Genomic DNA, 16,458 nt, shown 5'->3' on the forward strand with positions numbered 1-16,458 from the left:
CTATGGCTTAACTCTTCCTTGGTAGTTGAAAACTTACCATTCATGGTTTTCATTGTTTTTGACCATGAATGGTGTGTTTCTGATTTTGGAGTGGACTTGCTGGTGTGGTTTGGATCATTGTTTGCAGTAGCGTTAAGCTTAGGGTCACAAACTTACCACTTTTCATATTCCATTTCCTTTCTGGTAGAGAGCAGAGTTTGTGGCTCCACTGATAAAACACACACTAACATGACGAGTTCTCAAACTCATCATGAGCCTCAAGTGGGCTTGAGCAAGCCTGCAAAGTGAATCTGAAGTATGTTTGAGTAAAATCTTTGTTTTTCAATTTTCTGATTTTCAATGCCATGTATCCAATTAAATACACATTTGAAAAATGTGACATTGTTTTTTTTGTTTGCTTATTGATGATATTGACCCAATTCTGGAATATGCAGAATATTTCCTTGTCCAGGCTACATAGGAACACGCCCCAGTCAAGTATGAAAAAGAAGGCTTTCTCATTAAAATACAAACATACATTCATCCAAATGGGCTTGAATAATGCATGAAAAAACAGGCGTGGTCTCCAGCTTCTAAAGATCCCACAGCCATTGAAACATTTCAGGGTCCACTCCATTGGTCACTTGAGAACACAGAATCCTACTGGAATCATCAAACTGAGCAACAAGATGTTGTTCAGTTTCTTTGCAGCTGCTCTGTTCACTTTCCATCTGTCATCACAGGTTAGTTCACATTTCATTGTTTATTATTATTAGACAAACTTGATTAGGCACTTCTCAATATTGCAATATTTTCCTCAAAGTTTATGTATTCTTAATTTAAGCTCCTGTTGCATTTGTGTTTTGTGAGTTTTAAATTAGTGACCTACTGCCTTATAGTGTTTTTACATAGTGCTCAGTACCTTATATTCTTTACATGTTTCCTACCTCCAGCACATTTTTTCATAAAAGTCCTATATGCTTTGTAATTCATCAAGTTTAACAGAAGGCAGTTAGGTCAAAAGAGGTATTAAAACAATGAAACAGGACACAGTCTAATGTATCCATTCAAACTAATGTTTAATCCTGAGTAGAGCCCAGTGTTCATGGGAAAATATTAATTTGCATATAAACCGTAATGGTGTATTGCAGGTGGTTTGGATGCAATCAGTCTCAGCCAACTCTGCTCCAACAACCTCCGCTGCTCCAACCAACATCTCTGCTCCAACCAACACCTCTGCTTCAACCAACATCTCTGCTCCAACCAACATCTCTGCTCCAACCAACATCTCTGCTCCAACCAACATCTCTTCTCCAACCAACATCTCTGCTCCAACCAACATCTCTTCTCCAACCAACACCTCTGCTCCAACCAACATCTCTGCTCCAACCAACACCGCTGCTCCAACCAAGACCTCTTCCACAACAACCACTTCAAAAGGCACTGCATTTTCAGCCTCGACCTTCAAATTTCTACTAGTGCTTCTCCCTCTTTCTTTATCAGCTTCCTGTCTTTATATCTGATGCCACAATCAGTTTGGAAAGTTGTCATCTGCTCATATAACATTATGCTCAATGGAAATCTTTCAATAAGTTTGCCTATTTTATTTTGTGGAGGGAACTACATCAAACCTTTAATGGACTACAGCAATCCGGCAATTCTAGTTGTTCTACACAAGTCCTGATTTTCACTTGGTGCTGTCATGGACTTTAAGATTTTCTTATTCCAGAAAATTCTCATATTTCTGTGTGTTGGTGGGTCAAAATGTCTAAACGCTTTAATTTGCTTTCAAATTTTAAATGGTGTGCCTTAAATTCTTTCAATTGAATAAAACCGTAATAACAATTGTTTTCTTGCTGATTTATTATAAGACATAGGTGGGATGCATCATCCATTAAATAAGCTTCCAGTGAAAGATATGAAGATATGTGATCTTTAGTTTCTGTTCCCCTGGGACTCCCTGGGTTTGCCATGTATTAAAATAATGCTTTTAAACCAGTCTTTCCCTTTCAATGGTTGGGATTTGCATACAAATTATAATACGAATGAATGTTGTTGTATCTCCCAGATACATCAAATTATCTTGCATCTTTTGAAATTTCCAGCTTAATTAGTGTTTCTCAGTTTGATTTTTCAATTTTGGGGTATTCCTTCCTACATCATTTACATTTTGTGACTTGAAAACAATGAGAATTTAGTTTGTATTTGAAGTCATCTTCGCAATACTCCCAATAATGAGGCTGCTGAACCATTCCTCCCCCTTCACCTGTCGAGGGGGCCCTTGCCATCAAAGGGTCTCTCTATCTTTGAAAGAATGCTGGAATTCACCTTTTCTTTGTCCCACCTCCTCCCAGCACCCACTCCCAATCTGGGTGGGAATTGTATCCTGCTCTGATCACCACACAAAGGCTCTATTCTCCACCTCGTCTTATCTGTTGGATTCCTATCAGGGCCCGTGCTTCGTGATCCATAAGCCCCCTACCTTACCCAATCCTCAGTTCCAAATCAGAAACCGTAGAGACCTTTTGAACAGATGTTTGTGTTCATCTTGAATTTCTGTTTCTCCCTCTGAAGTTACACATAGTTAAAGAAAAAGAGAATTGCTGAAGGCGCAGTCACGTTCCTGCACCAGAGTCATTTAACTCGGAGTGTATTCAGGTGTTTGTGTTTGGTTAGAGTGTCACCACTGAAAGCATCACCTCTTCTTCCTCATTTCTCTTTTAATAGGGTAGATGTGAGCTCATGAAATGCAGTGGAGGACAGATGAAGGACACTCCTGAGCTTTCAGCACTGACTTGATTTCTCTTTGGTCTCAAAAAAGAGCTACTTAACACCAAGCACTTCAGTCACTGTTACTTTGCATGAATGCCTCACATTTAAGATTAGCTCTATCGTAAATGATTAAAACCATGTTTGTATGGTCATTAAATATGTTCTGAAGAAGCAACCATGCAATAATTTATTTTAATAAGTTTATTATAATTTTAGACTGATTTTGGAAAACAAGACAGTAGAAATACAGTTGCCTTAATAGTAAAAAAAATTACAAAGGCTCTGCAAAATGTTTACTACATTTCCAATGCAGTTAAGAAGATAGGTAATACTGACATCTCTTGTATTTCTTTCTAAAAAGTTAATCAAAGTTCTTATTTGATCCTATTTAAAACTTATTAGCGTTCAACTCATCCTGTTTCTGAAATTGAGTTCTATTCTACAGTTACATCTTAAAACAAGAAGCAGATGTGTGAGCTCACTTGTTATTCAGGAGCTTTCAAAAATGTATTAGAGCCATTCATTTTTCACGGTTGTACTAATTATAGATCACGTTCTATTAATTGTAGAACTAATTGGAAACATTTGAGATTTTCATGGATTGTTTTATGATCCACACCAGTATTAAAATTATATGTCTTTTCTATTCTATAGCTAATGGTATATTAATTATTCAGAGTCAACATGGAAATTATCAGTGGGTTACAAGTTCTATGGGTTTTGGTTAACCCTAAATTGGTCCAGTAGCTTAAAACAGCTACTGGACAGCTAATTTCTGTGCTAATTAGGTGTGCTAATTTCTGGAAATTAGCACACCTAATTTCCAGAAATTAGGTGTGCTAATTTCTGGAAAGGTTTACAAATGGGTCGGTAAGCCCAGACAACCTACATCAGAAGGTTGTTATTTTAATAAGTTTATTATAATTTTAGACTTTCATCAGAAAACATTAAACATATGTACAGACCACAAAATTATTATGAAGTCAGTTTTTTGGCACAAACTGCACACTTACTTTTACTGATCATTTGTTGGTTTGGAACCAGTGTGAGCTATTTATCTTCACAAACACGGCTGATTTAAAACTGAAGGAAGCCAACATAAGCCTTCCACTTGCACTCTGACATCTATTGTAGTCTACTTTAACACTTTTAGGGAAGGAAGAGACACACTGACGTCAGTTTCATTACCGGTTACCAGCTATTCAAAGAACTGAGGACCAGCGTTTACTGTATCGTCGTTCTGGTTGAATGAGGTAAGTAAGATGAAGTAAGAATGGAGAACTGTTTGACACCAGTCAGGCATGAAAGTTGGTTTAAATATTGTTACATGTTTTTTTGGTGCCAGACGAGCTGGTCTGAGTATTTTCAGACCATTTTTTATTTATTTATTAATTTTTTTAGAATATTTTCGAGTTTTAGTAGTAACATCACAGGTATTAACTGACAGGACAAAACTGGTACACAATGAAGCACAGTTCAAACAATGAGACATATTGAAACTAAAATACATTTACAATAATATAACACAACAACCAAATAACAAGAAGGACTGGACGGGGGTGGGTAGGGTGGGTAATCTATAGGGATGAAATAAAATCTATATGAATCGGAAATAGATTGAGAGACAGATGGTATTAGATTCGCTCATAAATCCTGTCGAGTCCAGCTCGATTACAGGATCATCAATCAATTAAATGTGTTGGTAGATTTTGCATATAACTTGAAAAAGGCTGCCATATTTTATGTTCTATTCTGCATCCAATAGGTTATTTTTTCTAGTGTCACACAGCTATTAATCTCACAAAGCCACATTTTAATTGGGAGGAGGGAGTCTGATTTCCATTTTGTTGTAATACATTTCTTAATTTTCAGACCATTTCTTAGGTGTACACACAAAGCTCTGAAAGAGAGAATCTATCCAATGAAAGCATAAGACCACACAGGTAAATTTCACAACACATCTTCAAAACTGAAAATAACAGGTTGCAGAATTATTGTCCAAGTCTTTATAGCATGAAAACTATGGAGTCATTCTTTCTTAAGTACTTTAAACTGGGATGAGTTCACAGTACTCCAATGTGGTACTGTGAACCAGATATCAGTCTGATAAAGCACACATGGAATATGGTGGAACAGGATATTGTGCAGCCAACAAATTTCCCACAACTGTATGATGCAAACATTTGAATACGGAATCTCATAGGAATGGTTAAGGTACATTGCTGAGCCTGGGCATCAAAGATTTGTGGCAGTTCTGAGTACAAAAGTGGATCCAAGCCTAGTGACATGAAGAAGTACATAATAGAACAAAATTCAATTGAGAAATCTTCGTCTACCGAGCTTAGTGTGCTCTTTTGGTCAATCCTGGGTGGTACAGCCACAAAACACATTATTGTTTTATGTGTTCTTTATTTCTGTCCATAAACACAGACACAAAAATTCAAAAAGCTGGAAAAAAAAACATAAGCAGGAGGGACTTCTTCTTTCCAAGAGGTCCGTGCCCCAGCCTATTATTCATGACGTTATCAGTATTTCCTGTACAGACACAGAAGACGGTCGCATAAATAAACAAACTAACAAACTCTTACATTTTGCAAGCCTTCTTTTAGTTTTTGGAATTTTGGGTTGCAGATTAAGTGTGTAGTGAATGATGTAAAGCAATGCATTCACTATGGTTTCTAAGTGTTGCATGAGTCATCATCTGTGATCTTTGTTGTCTTTATTGCTCTCCAGTAGCAGAGCGATAAAGTTTGTACTATATCAGTGATCAGCATCATTGCAGTGTTTTGGCAACAATACTCACATTGAGGAAGTTCTATCACCACATCCTGTACAAATAGGACAGAACTCATGAAATAGTTAAATGAGAACAAAGACTATGGCCATAATCTTGTACTCGTGGAATTATTTCTACACCCATCTTCACAAGAAAATAAAGGGAAAAAAAAACATGGGTTCTCTAATGATATGTGTGACTTTTTTTTGTCAGTTTCTTTCTCGTTCCTATGCTTCACTTCATTTTCTATCGCGATTGAACTTTTGGGAACTTCTTTCAAATGTAGATCACACAACCACATCCTTGTGTTGAGCTGTCAGGCCTACGTGCGATCTTGTGAATTAGAATGATTGATGCTTTTGCACGTTTAAAACATTAAGTTGTGTATTTATTCTGCCAACTTGTTTTGTTGAAAGGTTTATGTGAAGTCCGGTTGAAGTGGTGTCAGAACAACCAGTTTTACCAGATCCATGACACAGTGATGAAATTGTGAATATTTTTGAAACATGCCGTTAGTTTTCTAAAAATATTCCCCGCGCTTGCTTCGAGTCGCTGTGTGGGAACTGCGAACTGCGAGTGCCGAGGCATACAAATGCACAGGAAGAATTGCAAAGCAGAAGTCGAGTCTGTCACAACACGCAAAGTAAAATGAGTGCACACACAAAAAACTATTTATTTGAATATTTCAGCACACAACTAACAATTGGGTGCTGTATGCTCAAATTAGGTAAAACTTTGGATGATTTTTCTGCTTCGTTGCTCAGTAATAACTTTCACACCATCTGTGTATTAGCATAAAATTGCATTTAGAACAAATACACCAAGAATCCAACCTTGTTTATTACAAAACATCTCTAACAACTGTCCAGTACAAACTTGTATAGATTATGTAAAAATCTGTTTTGCAATTCAAGTGTTAGGTAAGCAATCAGTCTGCACAGTTTCGTTTTTTATGAAAAGGGAAACAATGGAGCAAAGAGATAGGTCTACCAGGAAGGTGGATGCTTTTATATTATTAGGCAATATATGTATGTCTTCTAATCTAACTACTGTGAAAAGTAACTTCAAGTGACAGTGGATAAATCACATTTAGACGTTTCCTATTCAGTACTGAAAATTTTGCTTAAGCCTTGTGTGTGAGAGGACCGAGGCAAACGTAGAGGACTGTGGCAAATGATACAAGTTTTACGTGGGTGGGGTCGGTTGAACCCCATTTCTAGACACAAGGGTTAAATTGTAATCAAGTGGCTTTACTTGATTACAATTTTTAAATACACAGTGCTATTAAATGCAGTCAGGCATTTTTCAACCAAAATCATCTGATGTTAAATGGTGAAGAAGCAGCAACATATGGTGCCCCATCAACCTGGGGCTGGCTCTTCTCTTATGACCTTTGGTTCACCACACAATTTTTCTACTAAATTTTCTGTGAATTGGCCATATGCTACAGGATAATGGCCTGACTCCAATCACCAGATTATTTTTTATGATCCTGTGGGTCATTATCCAATGAACTGTTATAGAAGAAAAATATCCTTTTAAGAGTTTTACTCATCTTTTCCAAGTTTAACAATAAGGAGGATGTATGCAGTAAGTTGCTCCTTGAGGGGATTTATCTAGAAAATATGTTCACATTACATGAAATAAGATAAATGACGTGTTTTATCTTCTATTGTTTTCCTTATTTGTGTTTAGGTTTGTTGATTTCACCTCGGTTTTAGTCTTTCTCTATAATTTAACTTTTTTTGTGCTCTTGTGTGACTTTTGTTTTAATCTAGATTGTGTTGGTTCTTAATCCTTGGTTTGCTGATCAGGACACCTGTGCTGTGTTTTCTTCAGCTCATTGCTCGCTTTGCCACATCCTTGCTGTACCTCATGCAGGTTTTGTTTCTGCTTTGTTAGGTTTCAGATTCCTGTTTTTCACTTCCTGCTTTGCAGCTTCTTCGATTTTATTCAGTTAAATTGATTTTTGCAAGAGGGACCGACTGATTTCATTTGGTTATCTATGATCGACTGGATTTCCTTGGTATTTCATGTGCATTGATGGATTTTAAACTGTTTTGAAATGGGTTTAGAGTGATGGGCCGCAAAAGTTGTTTCATTAAGATCACTGCTGGTAGTGTTTCTTGTTGGCATTATATTACACACACCTCAGCAATAGTACCTGAATTTTAATAACTCCCATTATTTGTAAAAAAAAAAAAAAAAAAAGGAAAAGTTGTAAAGCTATATATTTGCTGTTTCTGGTTTGTCTGGATTGTTCGTGTACTTTATTGTGCATTAGAATTTAAAAAATGAGCTGCATAAAATGAAAACTTAAGCTGAAGAAAACAGGACGCACCTGACCACAGTCTTGCTTGGCACAACAATAACAGCCTTTGACGTTTCTGCCCACAGTTTGAATATCAATAAATATTTGACTTACAATGTACAAAAAGTACTAGAGTTAATCTTTCCTTGCAGATTTCTATTTACTCATTCACGGACAATGAAACAATGCACAGTGACGCCTGTTTTCCAATGAGGAACATAATCTCTCTTTTAAATATAATTTACCCCTTAATGTTCAAAAAGAAATAAAGGAACAAAGTATGTATGTGAAAAATATACAACTCTGCAGATCAGCAGTTGTAAAAAATCCATTAGATTTAAATAGGGGGAAGTTCATGCAGGTATTTCCTGCTTCTCTTTTCTTTATTTAACATCATAACCTTCCTAAAAACACGCAATGTCTCCTGTTCAGTGGCAAATTTATAGATATTAATCAGCCATGGTATTAATTACTGTATCTTAATAAGCACAAAGTATTGTTCACACAGGTCCCAAACCAACAAGCACATACTAACAAGATTTGTTAGCATGCAGAAATAGAATTGGGTTTCATTTGATGAACATGATGCTGCTTTACACACACGAACCTTGATTAACTCTTCAGGGATTTTTGAGAAAGACCAGCAATAAGAGGTACATCATTGTGACGTGAAAAAAAAAACATATTTCTAATGGGATCTCCTGTGCTAAAACACGTTTCTCAAACTGCGGTACAAGTACAGATGGTGGTCCCTCGATTGTCTTTTGTGGTGCTAAATGAGAAATATTTGTACCACTTATTTGCAGTGTGAATATACAACTCTGCAGGTCAGTAGTTGAAAAATTATTCAGATTTAAATAGGAGGAATTTCATGCAGTTATTTGCCTCTTCTCTTTTCTTTATTTAAGGATATTAAATAAATATTTGTTTATAATGAAGTAGACAATAGCAACACAGGACCAAGTGGTTTTGGTGACTTGTGATGTTTTTTCTCTGTAGATTAAACTTGATTCAGGGAATGACATTACACTCTAATTTGATGTAAAAAAGAAAAATTTGATGTAGAAAAGAAAAATCAATTTCATACTCCTGGTGACCAGGGTAACAAGTAAGTTGCACTAAAGCTGGCATTACTCTGAGTATTTCACTTTTCTTTTCAAAATTGACCCAACGTTTGCATTGATCAGAGATTATCGTCTAGAACTCAACTGCTGGAAATACAGTACTACTGTATTCATATTTAGACAGAACTGAGACTAAAAAAAGATTTTAAAAAAAAGACTACATATTTACATGTCAAACCAGCTTTCGCACGCAATCCCATGTTCGCAAATGAACATGGGATCTTTTTCTTAGGAAGTGCCATGAAAATTATGTAAAATTCTCATCGCTAGCACAAAGCGCCAGTCATCAGCTTATCTAAAGCTCTAGCCATCATTTACATATACCATGGTCAAACTATGACAACATCCTGGTTTATGTAAGAAGTGGAAAACAGGAAGTGTTTAAGTTACATAAATAAATATGTTTTTCTCTTCAGGGTTATGGATTCCAAGGCTATACTGTGGGAAGGAAGGCAGTCAAAATTGATCACTAGTGACCATGCACATGTGCGACTAATGTCAGCTTAAAATGTGCAATTAGGGAAGCTTCTATTTTTTGGATGATGGGTGGAAACCAACAGGAAACCCAGACAACATGCACAGAGAGAATATTTTGCATGTCTCTTTTTTTGCATCACGCCACGCCGCAACCACAGGCTTTTCTGTGGAAGTTAAGTGCCAACAAAGCAGTGTATAATTCTACATTTTGGAGACAATATTAAGTGCTCTTGTGAAAAGAAGACTGTATAGTTTGTTTTTTTTATCAAAAAGAAAATGCTGTGTATTAAACATGCCCTTAAACACACCATCCTTATTATGAAACACGGTGGTGGCGGTATCATGCTTTAACTCATTGGTGCAAAAGACTTAAAACTGAGGCAGGACAACATAATACACACCATATACACACTACATACAGCCAGAGATGTTTTTCACAAATGCTCTCTGTCATGGGCATTTGTGAGTATGGGCTTCATACTTTTAAAATGTTTCCTTGAAAAATGTTTTGGTCCCACATCACAGCAATTATCTCATGAAATCCCTAAAAGATACATTAAAGTTTGTGCCTTAAAAAAATAAAAGCTAAAGAGGTATGCACATTACTGCAAGGCACTGCCAACTAAAATTAGAAAAATAATTAGTTCAACAAATGAGTTACAACAGAAGCCATTAGAGGACTATACTTCTGTCCAATCAGCTTTCAAGAAGCTCCCCTTTGTTTTTGGGATCATAAATATAGTCACTTCTGCCCCCAAACATATCATTGTGCTGTACTCATATAAACCTCGGGGTCTTCAAACTAATAGTCCACACAACAATATACACAGAGTGGACTTGCACTTTTGGTATCTATAAAATACACTACGTGCTGTCTGTTTACCAGTAAAAAACAAAAAATGTTCTTATCAGAACCTTAGAAGATGACAGTTATAGTGTAGACCGCTCACCACGTTTCATCCCCACAATAACTGCAACTTAGCCCTTATGTGGGCTACCATTTAAAAAGGCGCTCTATTATGTTGCCTAGAAACAAAAGCCTTTTCATTTATTGTTTCAAACTGTTGCAGATGCATAACACAGAGAAGACTGTAAGCTGAAATTATTGTTAAATGTTTGTTTTTTTTAACCTCTGGCTTCTGAACAAATAAGAGAACATAGTTTGAATTTGTCACACTTAAAGTGTTGCACAACACCAACAGGAGACTTCAGAACCGGCTTGAACGATATAATTGTGAAGAAAATCTTTTCAGTATTCTTGCTTTTCATTTTCTATAAAAATAAACGGTTGTCTTTACGAGAAATAATGTCTTGTAGCTTACAGCTTATAACTCAAAAAAATAACGAGGACGAGGTGCTTTTATATGTACGAGAAAGATGTTCGTAAAGACAAACTGTGGTTGAGACCGTACCTATGAAGACAGGAAGGTCACAAACCTCTGCTTTGAGCTTATATGGTAGAAACCCAAAAGCATTGATGCTGCTAACAGTGACATGACAAGTGCAACACTGGATGTGTTGTTTTCTAAAATTAGCATCCTTATTTGCTTTTACCTCATAGAAGTCAAGTTTATTTCCATGATGAACATATCTCCAGTTTTAGGTGTGGTTTGATCTTTGTATTGACTGATGGGACTTCCTGAAAGAATAAACCAGAAATCTATAACGAAGATGTTAATATAATGTGTTAATGTTTAATAGTGCAAGTCTGATTTCTACCTAGAAGAGGAAACACTTTTTTTTAATCTTCCTTTTGATTTTAATGCTTGTAATGTGGCTAAATATTAGTAAATGAGCTATAAATGTTCTGCTACATTTTACTATTTTTTGTAAAATGACTGAATGCCTTATCAAAACAAGAGATTTTAAATTCAGTTTCTATTCACATTGCTGTGTTTTAAAAATTAGATGTGATTCCCGACTAAATTGTGCCTAAAAAAGAAGTATTTAGGATTAAAATCTACATTCTCTATGTACGATATAAGTGAAGGGTGACTTTTTTGAGTCCAAAAACAAACAGACCATACATGAAAAGGAGAAAAATTGAGTTTCTCAAAATGAATTTCATAGTCAACGACAAAGAAAAGAGCTCTAAAGATGGACAGTATGGACAGTGTGGAAGAGCTTTGGCTCTGTAAATGCATACAAGTTTAATGAGAAAGGTCGGCTTTTACATTATGTCTATTTAACAGGATGTGATACAACATCCCAGTTAAACAATAGTCAGGTTTCAACATTCTGTAGTTATACTTTATCACTATCTGCAATTTGTGATCCGATAACTCCGTATAGAGCTTCCTATACGGATATCAGGAGTTGTTTTAGTTTTGATAGCATCAAAAGCGGTCCTCAGACAGCTGAAGCCTGCTCCCTCCTGGTCGCTCCTGGATCCTTCCTGCTCTCCTGTGTGTTTTCGCAGTCACTGATGGATGGGAAGCCCACACTCTGCTCCACCCACCGAGCGACACAAAGCAGCTTCTTGTCTTCCAGGGCGGGGCCGATGAGCTGTAAGCCAATGGGCAGACCCCGCTGTGATAAGGCAGTCGGCACAGAGACAGCAGGGAGGCCTGTGTTAAAACATTAAAAACAACGGGGTCATTTCCCATTTATGATTTTGCAACGGCGTTACATTTCCAGCCACAAGTGTGGGTGTCCACTGTTTATTGCAAAAGTATTCACATGCCTTAAATTTCTCCACATTTTCTCAGAATTCTACCACAAAGCAAAACGTTGGTGTAAAGTGGAAGAAAAGAGAAGCAAACTTACCAAATTTTCTTACAAAATGAAAGGTTAACAGTTTGTCAAGCATTTGTATTCAGCCGCCTGAGTCAATGCTGTGTGTGGAACCACCTTTTTCTGCAATTGCAGATGTTCCCATCAGCTGAAATTCTCTTCAACTCAGATTATTTTTCATGGCCCTGCTCAAGAAAAGTATCCAATTAGCATGATGCTGCCACTGTGGTTATGGGGTGTCAATGATGTGCAGTGTTTATTTTCTGCTATGGACATTGTATTGCACATTGGCTAAATAGTTTCATCTCAGTCTCATTGAAAATATGGAACATATGGAAGAGGAGCAGCTTCTTCCACATGTTTGCTCTGCAAACAGGAAATGTAGGATGGCTATACTTGCATAGGTTTGATTTTATCCCATACCACTTCTAGTTTTGGATGACAGAGTATTTGTAAAAAGGTCGCGGAACCCCAATGCATGTCGCATTTTCAGAATTTCAAAATTAAATGTGTAACTATGTATGTCTTTTCTTCCACTTCACAATTAAGTGCAATTGTAATGCGGTTTATCACATAAAATCTCCCCAATGCTGAAAAAAAAAATCCCACCCGTGTGTGTGTGTGTGCATAAATTCTAAGGTTTTAAATCCTCCCACACATCCCACATATGCTGCCACTTCTCTAGTCTAAAGAGAAGGTATGACTCCATACCAGCCATGTTTGCAGGTTGGGTGAAAACATCTTCCTGTGCGCTGCGAGTGCGGTTGTCTTCCTGTGTGAAGTCATGGTAACAGGCCGCATCAGAAAGAGTCGTGGGAGTCAGCAGCACATCGACCCCTGAGCCAAAAACATCCCGGAAGTCGTTGGCGATCAGCCGACGGACTTTTTGGGCCTTAACAAAGTAGTGCTGGTAGTTCCTGAAAGGTGTGACACGTCCATGGTCACTTTGTGAGTAAAGTACTGATGCCAGACACTGGAGGCGCCTAAGGCTGCCTATGGAGACAGTTTGCAGCCTTACTGTTTAAGCAGGAAGTAGTTCCCGGAAAGAATCCTCCCTCTGACTACATCGTTGAAGCCCTCGTGTCGGGTTGAAGCATACATCACCTCCGTGGAGCTCTTCATCTCACTCCGGTGTCCTGGTAGAGGAGAAAAACACCAAAACCCTCAAACCTTTACCACCGTCACATGATCTGCCCGCATCCGATTTAACTCCACACAGTCACGTATGTACCGTATTCCAGCCCATCAAATCGGGCCATGTTTGACGCCACCTCGGCGTGGCAAAGGACGTGGTAGCAGACGATGGAGTGCTGAGTGTGTGGGAGGGAAACCTGCTCCACCCGGGCTCCCGCTTTCTCAAACAAGTCTGCAACACGACTCCACTGAGCCCAGGTCTCCTCAGACAGGCCAGGGGCATGGTACTCCTGACAGAGGATGGCAGACACCAAACAAAGTTACAAGCTCAGGGTTCCTAAACATTTTTTTTCTTTCTTTTTTACACCTCGTTTGTTTATAGCTACATTTTAGGTACTAAAATTGAACATGCAAAAATGGAAAGCTTGATGAATGAATGAATGAATGAATGAATGAATGAATGAATGAATGAATGGAAAAATGACTATAGTCAGCCGAAGTGGCTCTTCAACTTCTCTAAAAGCTGTAAAGTGGAACTTTTTTCTAATATAATATTTGAGCTTGAGGTTTAAGCATAATGTACCACACATTTGTCTCTCTGAGTTTGTCTTTCCCATGATCCAGGTGTCAAGAGAAAAAAACAGATCCTCTTAAAATTAGGTCTGTGTTGGTAAAAGGTGTGTAAAGGCATCATACCCAGTGCAGCCGACGTAGATAAAAGTCTTTAATTGAGTATATTAACTCACCTTGGGGATGCCAACACAGATGTTCCTGACATCAAAGTCTTCAGGAAGCTCTGTTAGTGCTGATGGGGCAGGAACTGTGGTCGAGTCTCTAACATCAGCACCTTGGAGGACACCTGTTTGACATGTAAACACAGTTCCAGGTTACACCTGCTCTATTTTGTTCCTGCTGCTGAAATGATAGCATTTCATTAGAGTTTTTTTCTTTTGTTTCTTGTTAATGTACCATCAATTTCACAACTTTATATGGATTTATAGCTATGCGAACACCAACTTGGCTTTGGTGTTTTTGTCACGTCAGAGAAGCCTGGAAAAAAATATTCCTGAAAAACATTGGAGGTCATTATTTGCTACAACTTCTTCTCAGATTTAATAAGATCACACCTATTTTTGTAAAAAGTGGATGCAATGTTATTTTATTTTCAGAATATGTCATCATCCAAAAAAAAAAGAAAGAGACACGTGTCCCCTACCTAGGGCGACAGCTGCGTCACTGACGCTGCGTGTAATTATTCCAGGGACATCCATGGAATTAACTAAGGGAATGAGGCCATGCCTTGACACCAGGCCGTAAGTGGGCTTCAGGGCGACAACTCCACACAGCGCTCCGGGATTACGGGTTGAACCGCCTGTGTCTGAACCCAAAGCCCTGCCAAGACATTTGCAAACATCAGTGAATATTTTTTGACTTTTTCTTCACTGTTAGCACCACTGCGCGTCCTCACAGGTAGCTTGTGCATGAGGCGACGGCTGCGGCACTTCCCCCAGAACTTCCTCCAGTGATGACCCAGTCAGAGTCAGAAGCTGCTCCCGCCTGTGTTCTGTACGAAGCTGCGTAGCTCCACGGGTTTCTGACCGGACCGAACGCCCCGTCGGTACTGCCTGCCCTGAGAGGACAACACATCCACACTAATTTAACTTAAAAGTAAAACCAGACATTTCTAAAATATTTTCCGCATTTAGATTTAGATTTACCCCATCGCAAACTCGTCCATGTTAGTCTTCCCCATCAGCACGGCCCCTTGGTCAAGAAGCTTTTGTACAACTGTAGCATTGTAGGGCGGAGTGTAGTCTATAAAAAGAGTAATATTTTTACATACCTGCACTGATTCTGACTATATAAAAGAAAAATGTTATGCTCTAACCTTTCAGCATCTTGGAGGCACATGTTGTCCTGATGTTGGCAGTGCAGAAATTGTCCTTGACTGCAAAGGGGATCCCATCCAGGGGTCCTTTGGGGACGCCTGGAAGAAAATACATTAATGCGTCAACACCTGTGACTCCACCGAAATCAAAATGAGACAAAAACTCATGGAATCCACACACCTTGAAGCAGCCTTGCTTCCGACTGTCGAGCCTGTTTCAGAGCAAATTCCTCTGTCACAGTGATGTAAGCGTTCAGGCGCTGAGTTTTTTTGATACGATTCAAACACTTCCTACAGAGCTCAGTTGGGGAGATTCTCCCCTCCCTGAACGCCAAAGACACCTGGAAAAAAAGACATCAACACAGCTTAAAGTAGGGCGTTACACAAGTAAACATTTAATTTCTATACTGTGGTGTTTTGTTTACATGTCTACAATTTTCTTGTATATGTAACAGAAACACGACATATATGAATAATTGCTACACTAGGTGTGTTAAATAATTTCCCAATGTTTTAAAAAAGTTTTCTCAAAGAAAAGACAACATTTGGAAACGTTTCTTGTCTTAAAAAAATTCCAAACCGTAACAAAGTTGAAGCTAAGGGAGCAAAACTTCCCACTGCTATTTTGCAAGTTAGCTTGAATCAAATAAATTAAGATTATGTATTTAAATTGTTTTTTTGTGATAGAAAATTAATTTACCTATTTTTAAATGTAAAAAAAATATAGCTCATGCGTTGTTCCATTTTAATTCATGAATTTAACAAATTGTATTTAATCTTCCCAAATGTATTGGTGAGATTGTGTACGCAAACCTCATGCTTCAGGGAATTTACTAATCAGGACTTGGAGATCTGTGTCTCAATGACAATCAGTATTTAATCCAGTTTAACAAATTCTTTCTTTGGCTATGTCCACGAAACCCATCCCATGAAGCTGTTTTTGTGCTGTGCATTACAACCAGATATCTCTCTTTATCTCTCATCTCTCTTTCTTACTAACGTAACATTGAATAAATGCCTATTTCAATATAAAAAGATGAATCGGTAAATGAGCAACTAACCTCCTTCAATGTCAGTCCGAGCATATCTGCTGATTTTCTCCGGTCACCCGGATTAACATCAACATTAGCACAGTGTATTCTACCTGTAGGCCGCCATGTCTGCGTCTGGGATCAACGTCTAACAGCGCTGTCTGTGATTGGCTGGCTGCTGAAGAAACAGTATTCTGATTGGTGGAGTTACTCGCCGTGTCAGGTAGCAGAAA

General features: G+C 38.0%; 1 protein-coding gene across 1 annotated transcript; it reads right to left on the bottom strand.

The window, feature by feature from the left end:
- Positions 1-11,548: 11,548 nt before the first annotated feature.
- Positions 11,549-16,403, bottom strand: qrsl1 (glutaminyl-tRNA amidotransferase subunit QRSL1). The gene is made up of 11 exons (XM_008399637.2): positions 16,256-16,403; positions 15,376-15,535; positions 15,195-15,293; positions 15,025-15,121; positions 14,775-14,936; positions 14,523-14,698; positions 14,053-14,165; positions 13,404-13,596; positions 13,191-13,308; positions 12,884-13,089; positions 11,549-12,006 (listed from the first exon to the last, which is right to left on the bottom strand). Exons 1-11 carry the CDS (start codon positions 16,277-16,279, stop codon positions 11,789-11,791), a joined length of 1,566 nt encoding a protein of 521 aa, XP_008397859.2. The 5' UTR covers positions 16,280-16,403; the 3' UTR covers positions 11,549-11,788.
- Positions 16,404-16,458: the final 55 nt, after the last annotated feature.

The sequence above is a fragment of the Poecilia reticulata genome, chromosome 22 (genome assembly GCF_904066995.2).
Source record: "Poecilia reticulata chromosome 22, P_reticulata-male-v2, whole genome shotgun sequence".
Lineage (NCBI taxonomy): Eukaryota > Metazoa > Chordata > Actinopteri > Cyprinodontiformes > Poeciliidae > Poecilia > Poecilia reticulata.

What these genes read in the sequence shown, in the direction of transcription:
- qrsl1 (XM_008399637.2), bottom strand. Translation starts at nt 16,279, where the DNA reads ATGCTCGGACTGACATTGAAGGAG. An exon ending in TCGGACTGACATTGAAGGAG is followed by an intron (nt 15,536 to 16,255) that starts GTTAGTTGCTCA and finishes CTTTTTTTCCAG; the next exon opens with GTGTCTTTGGCGTTCAGGGA. An exon ending in CCAACCTGCAAACATGGCTG is followed by an intron (nt 12,007 to 12,883) that starts GTATGGAGTCAT and finishes GTTTTAACACAG; the next exon opens with GCCTCCCTGCTGTCTCTGTG.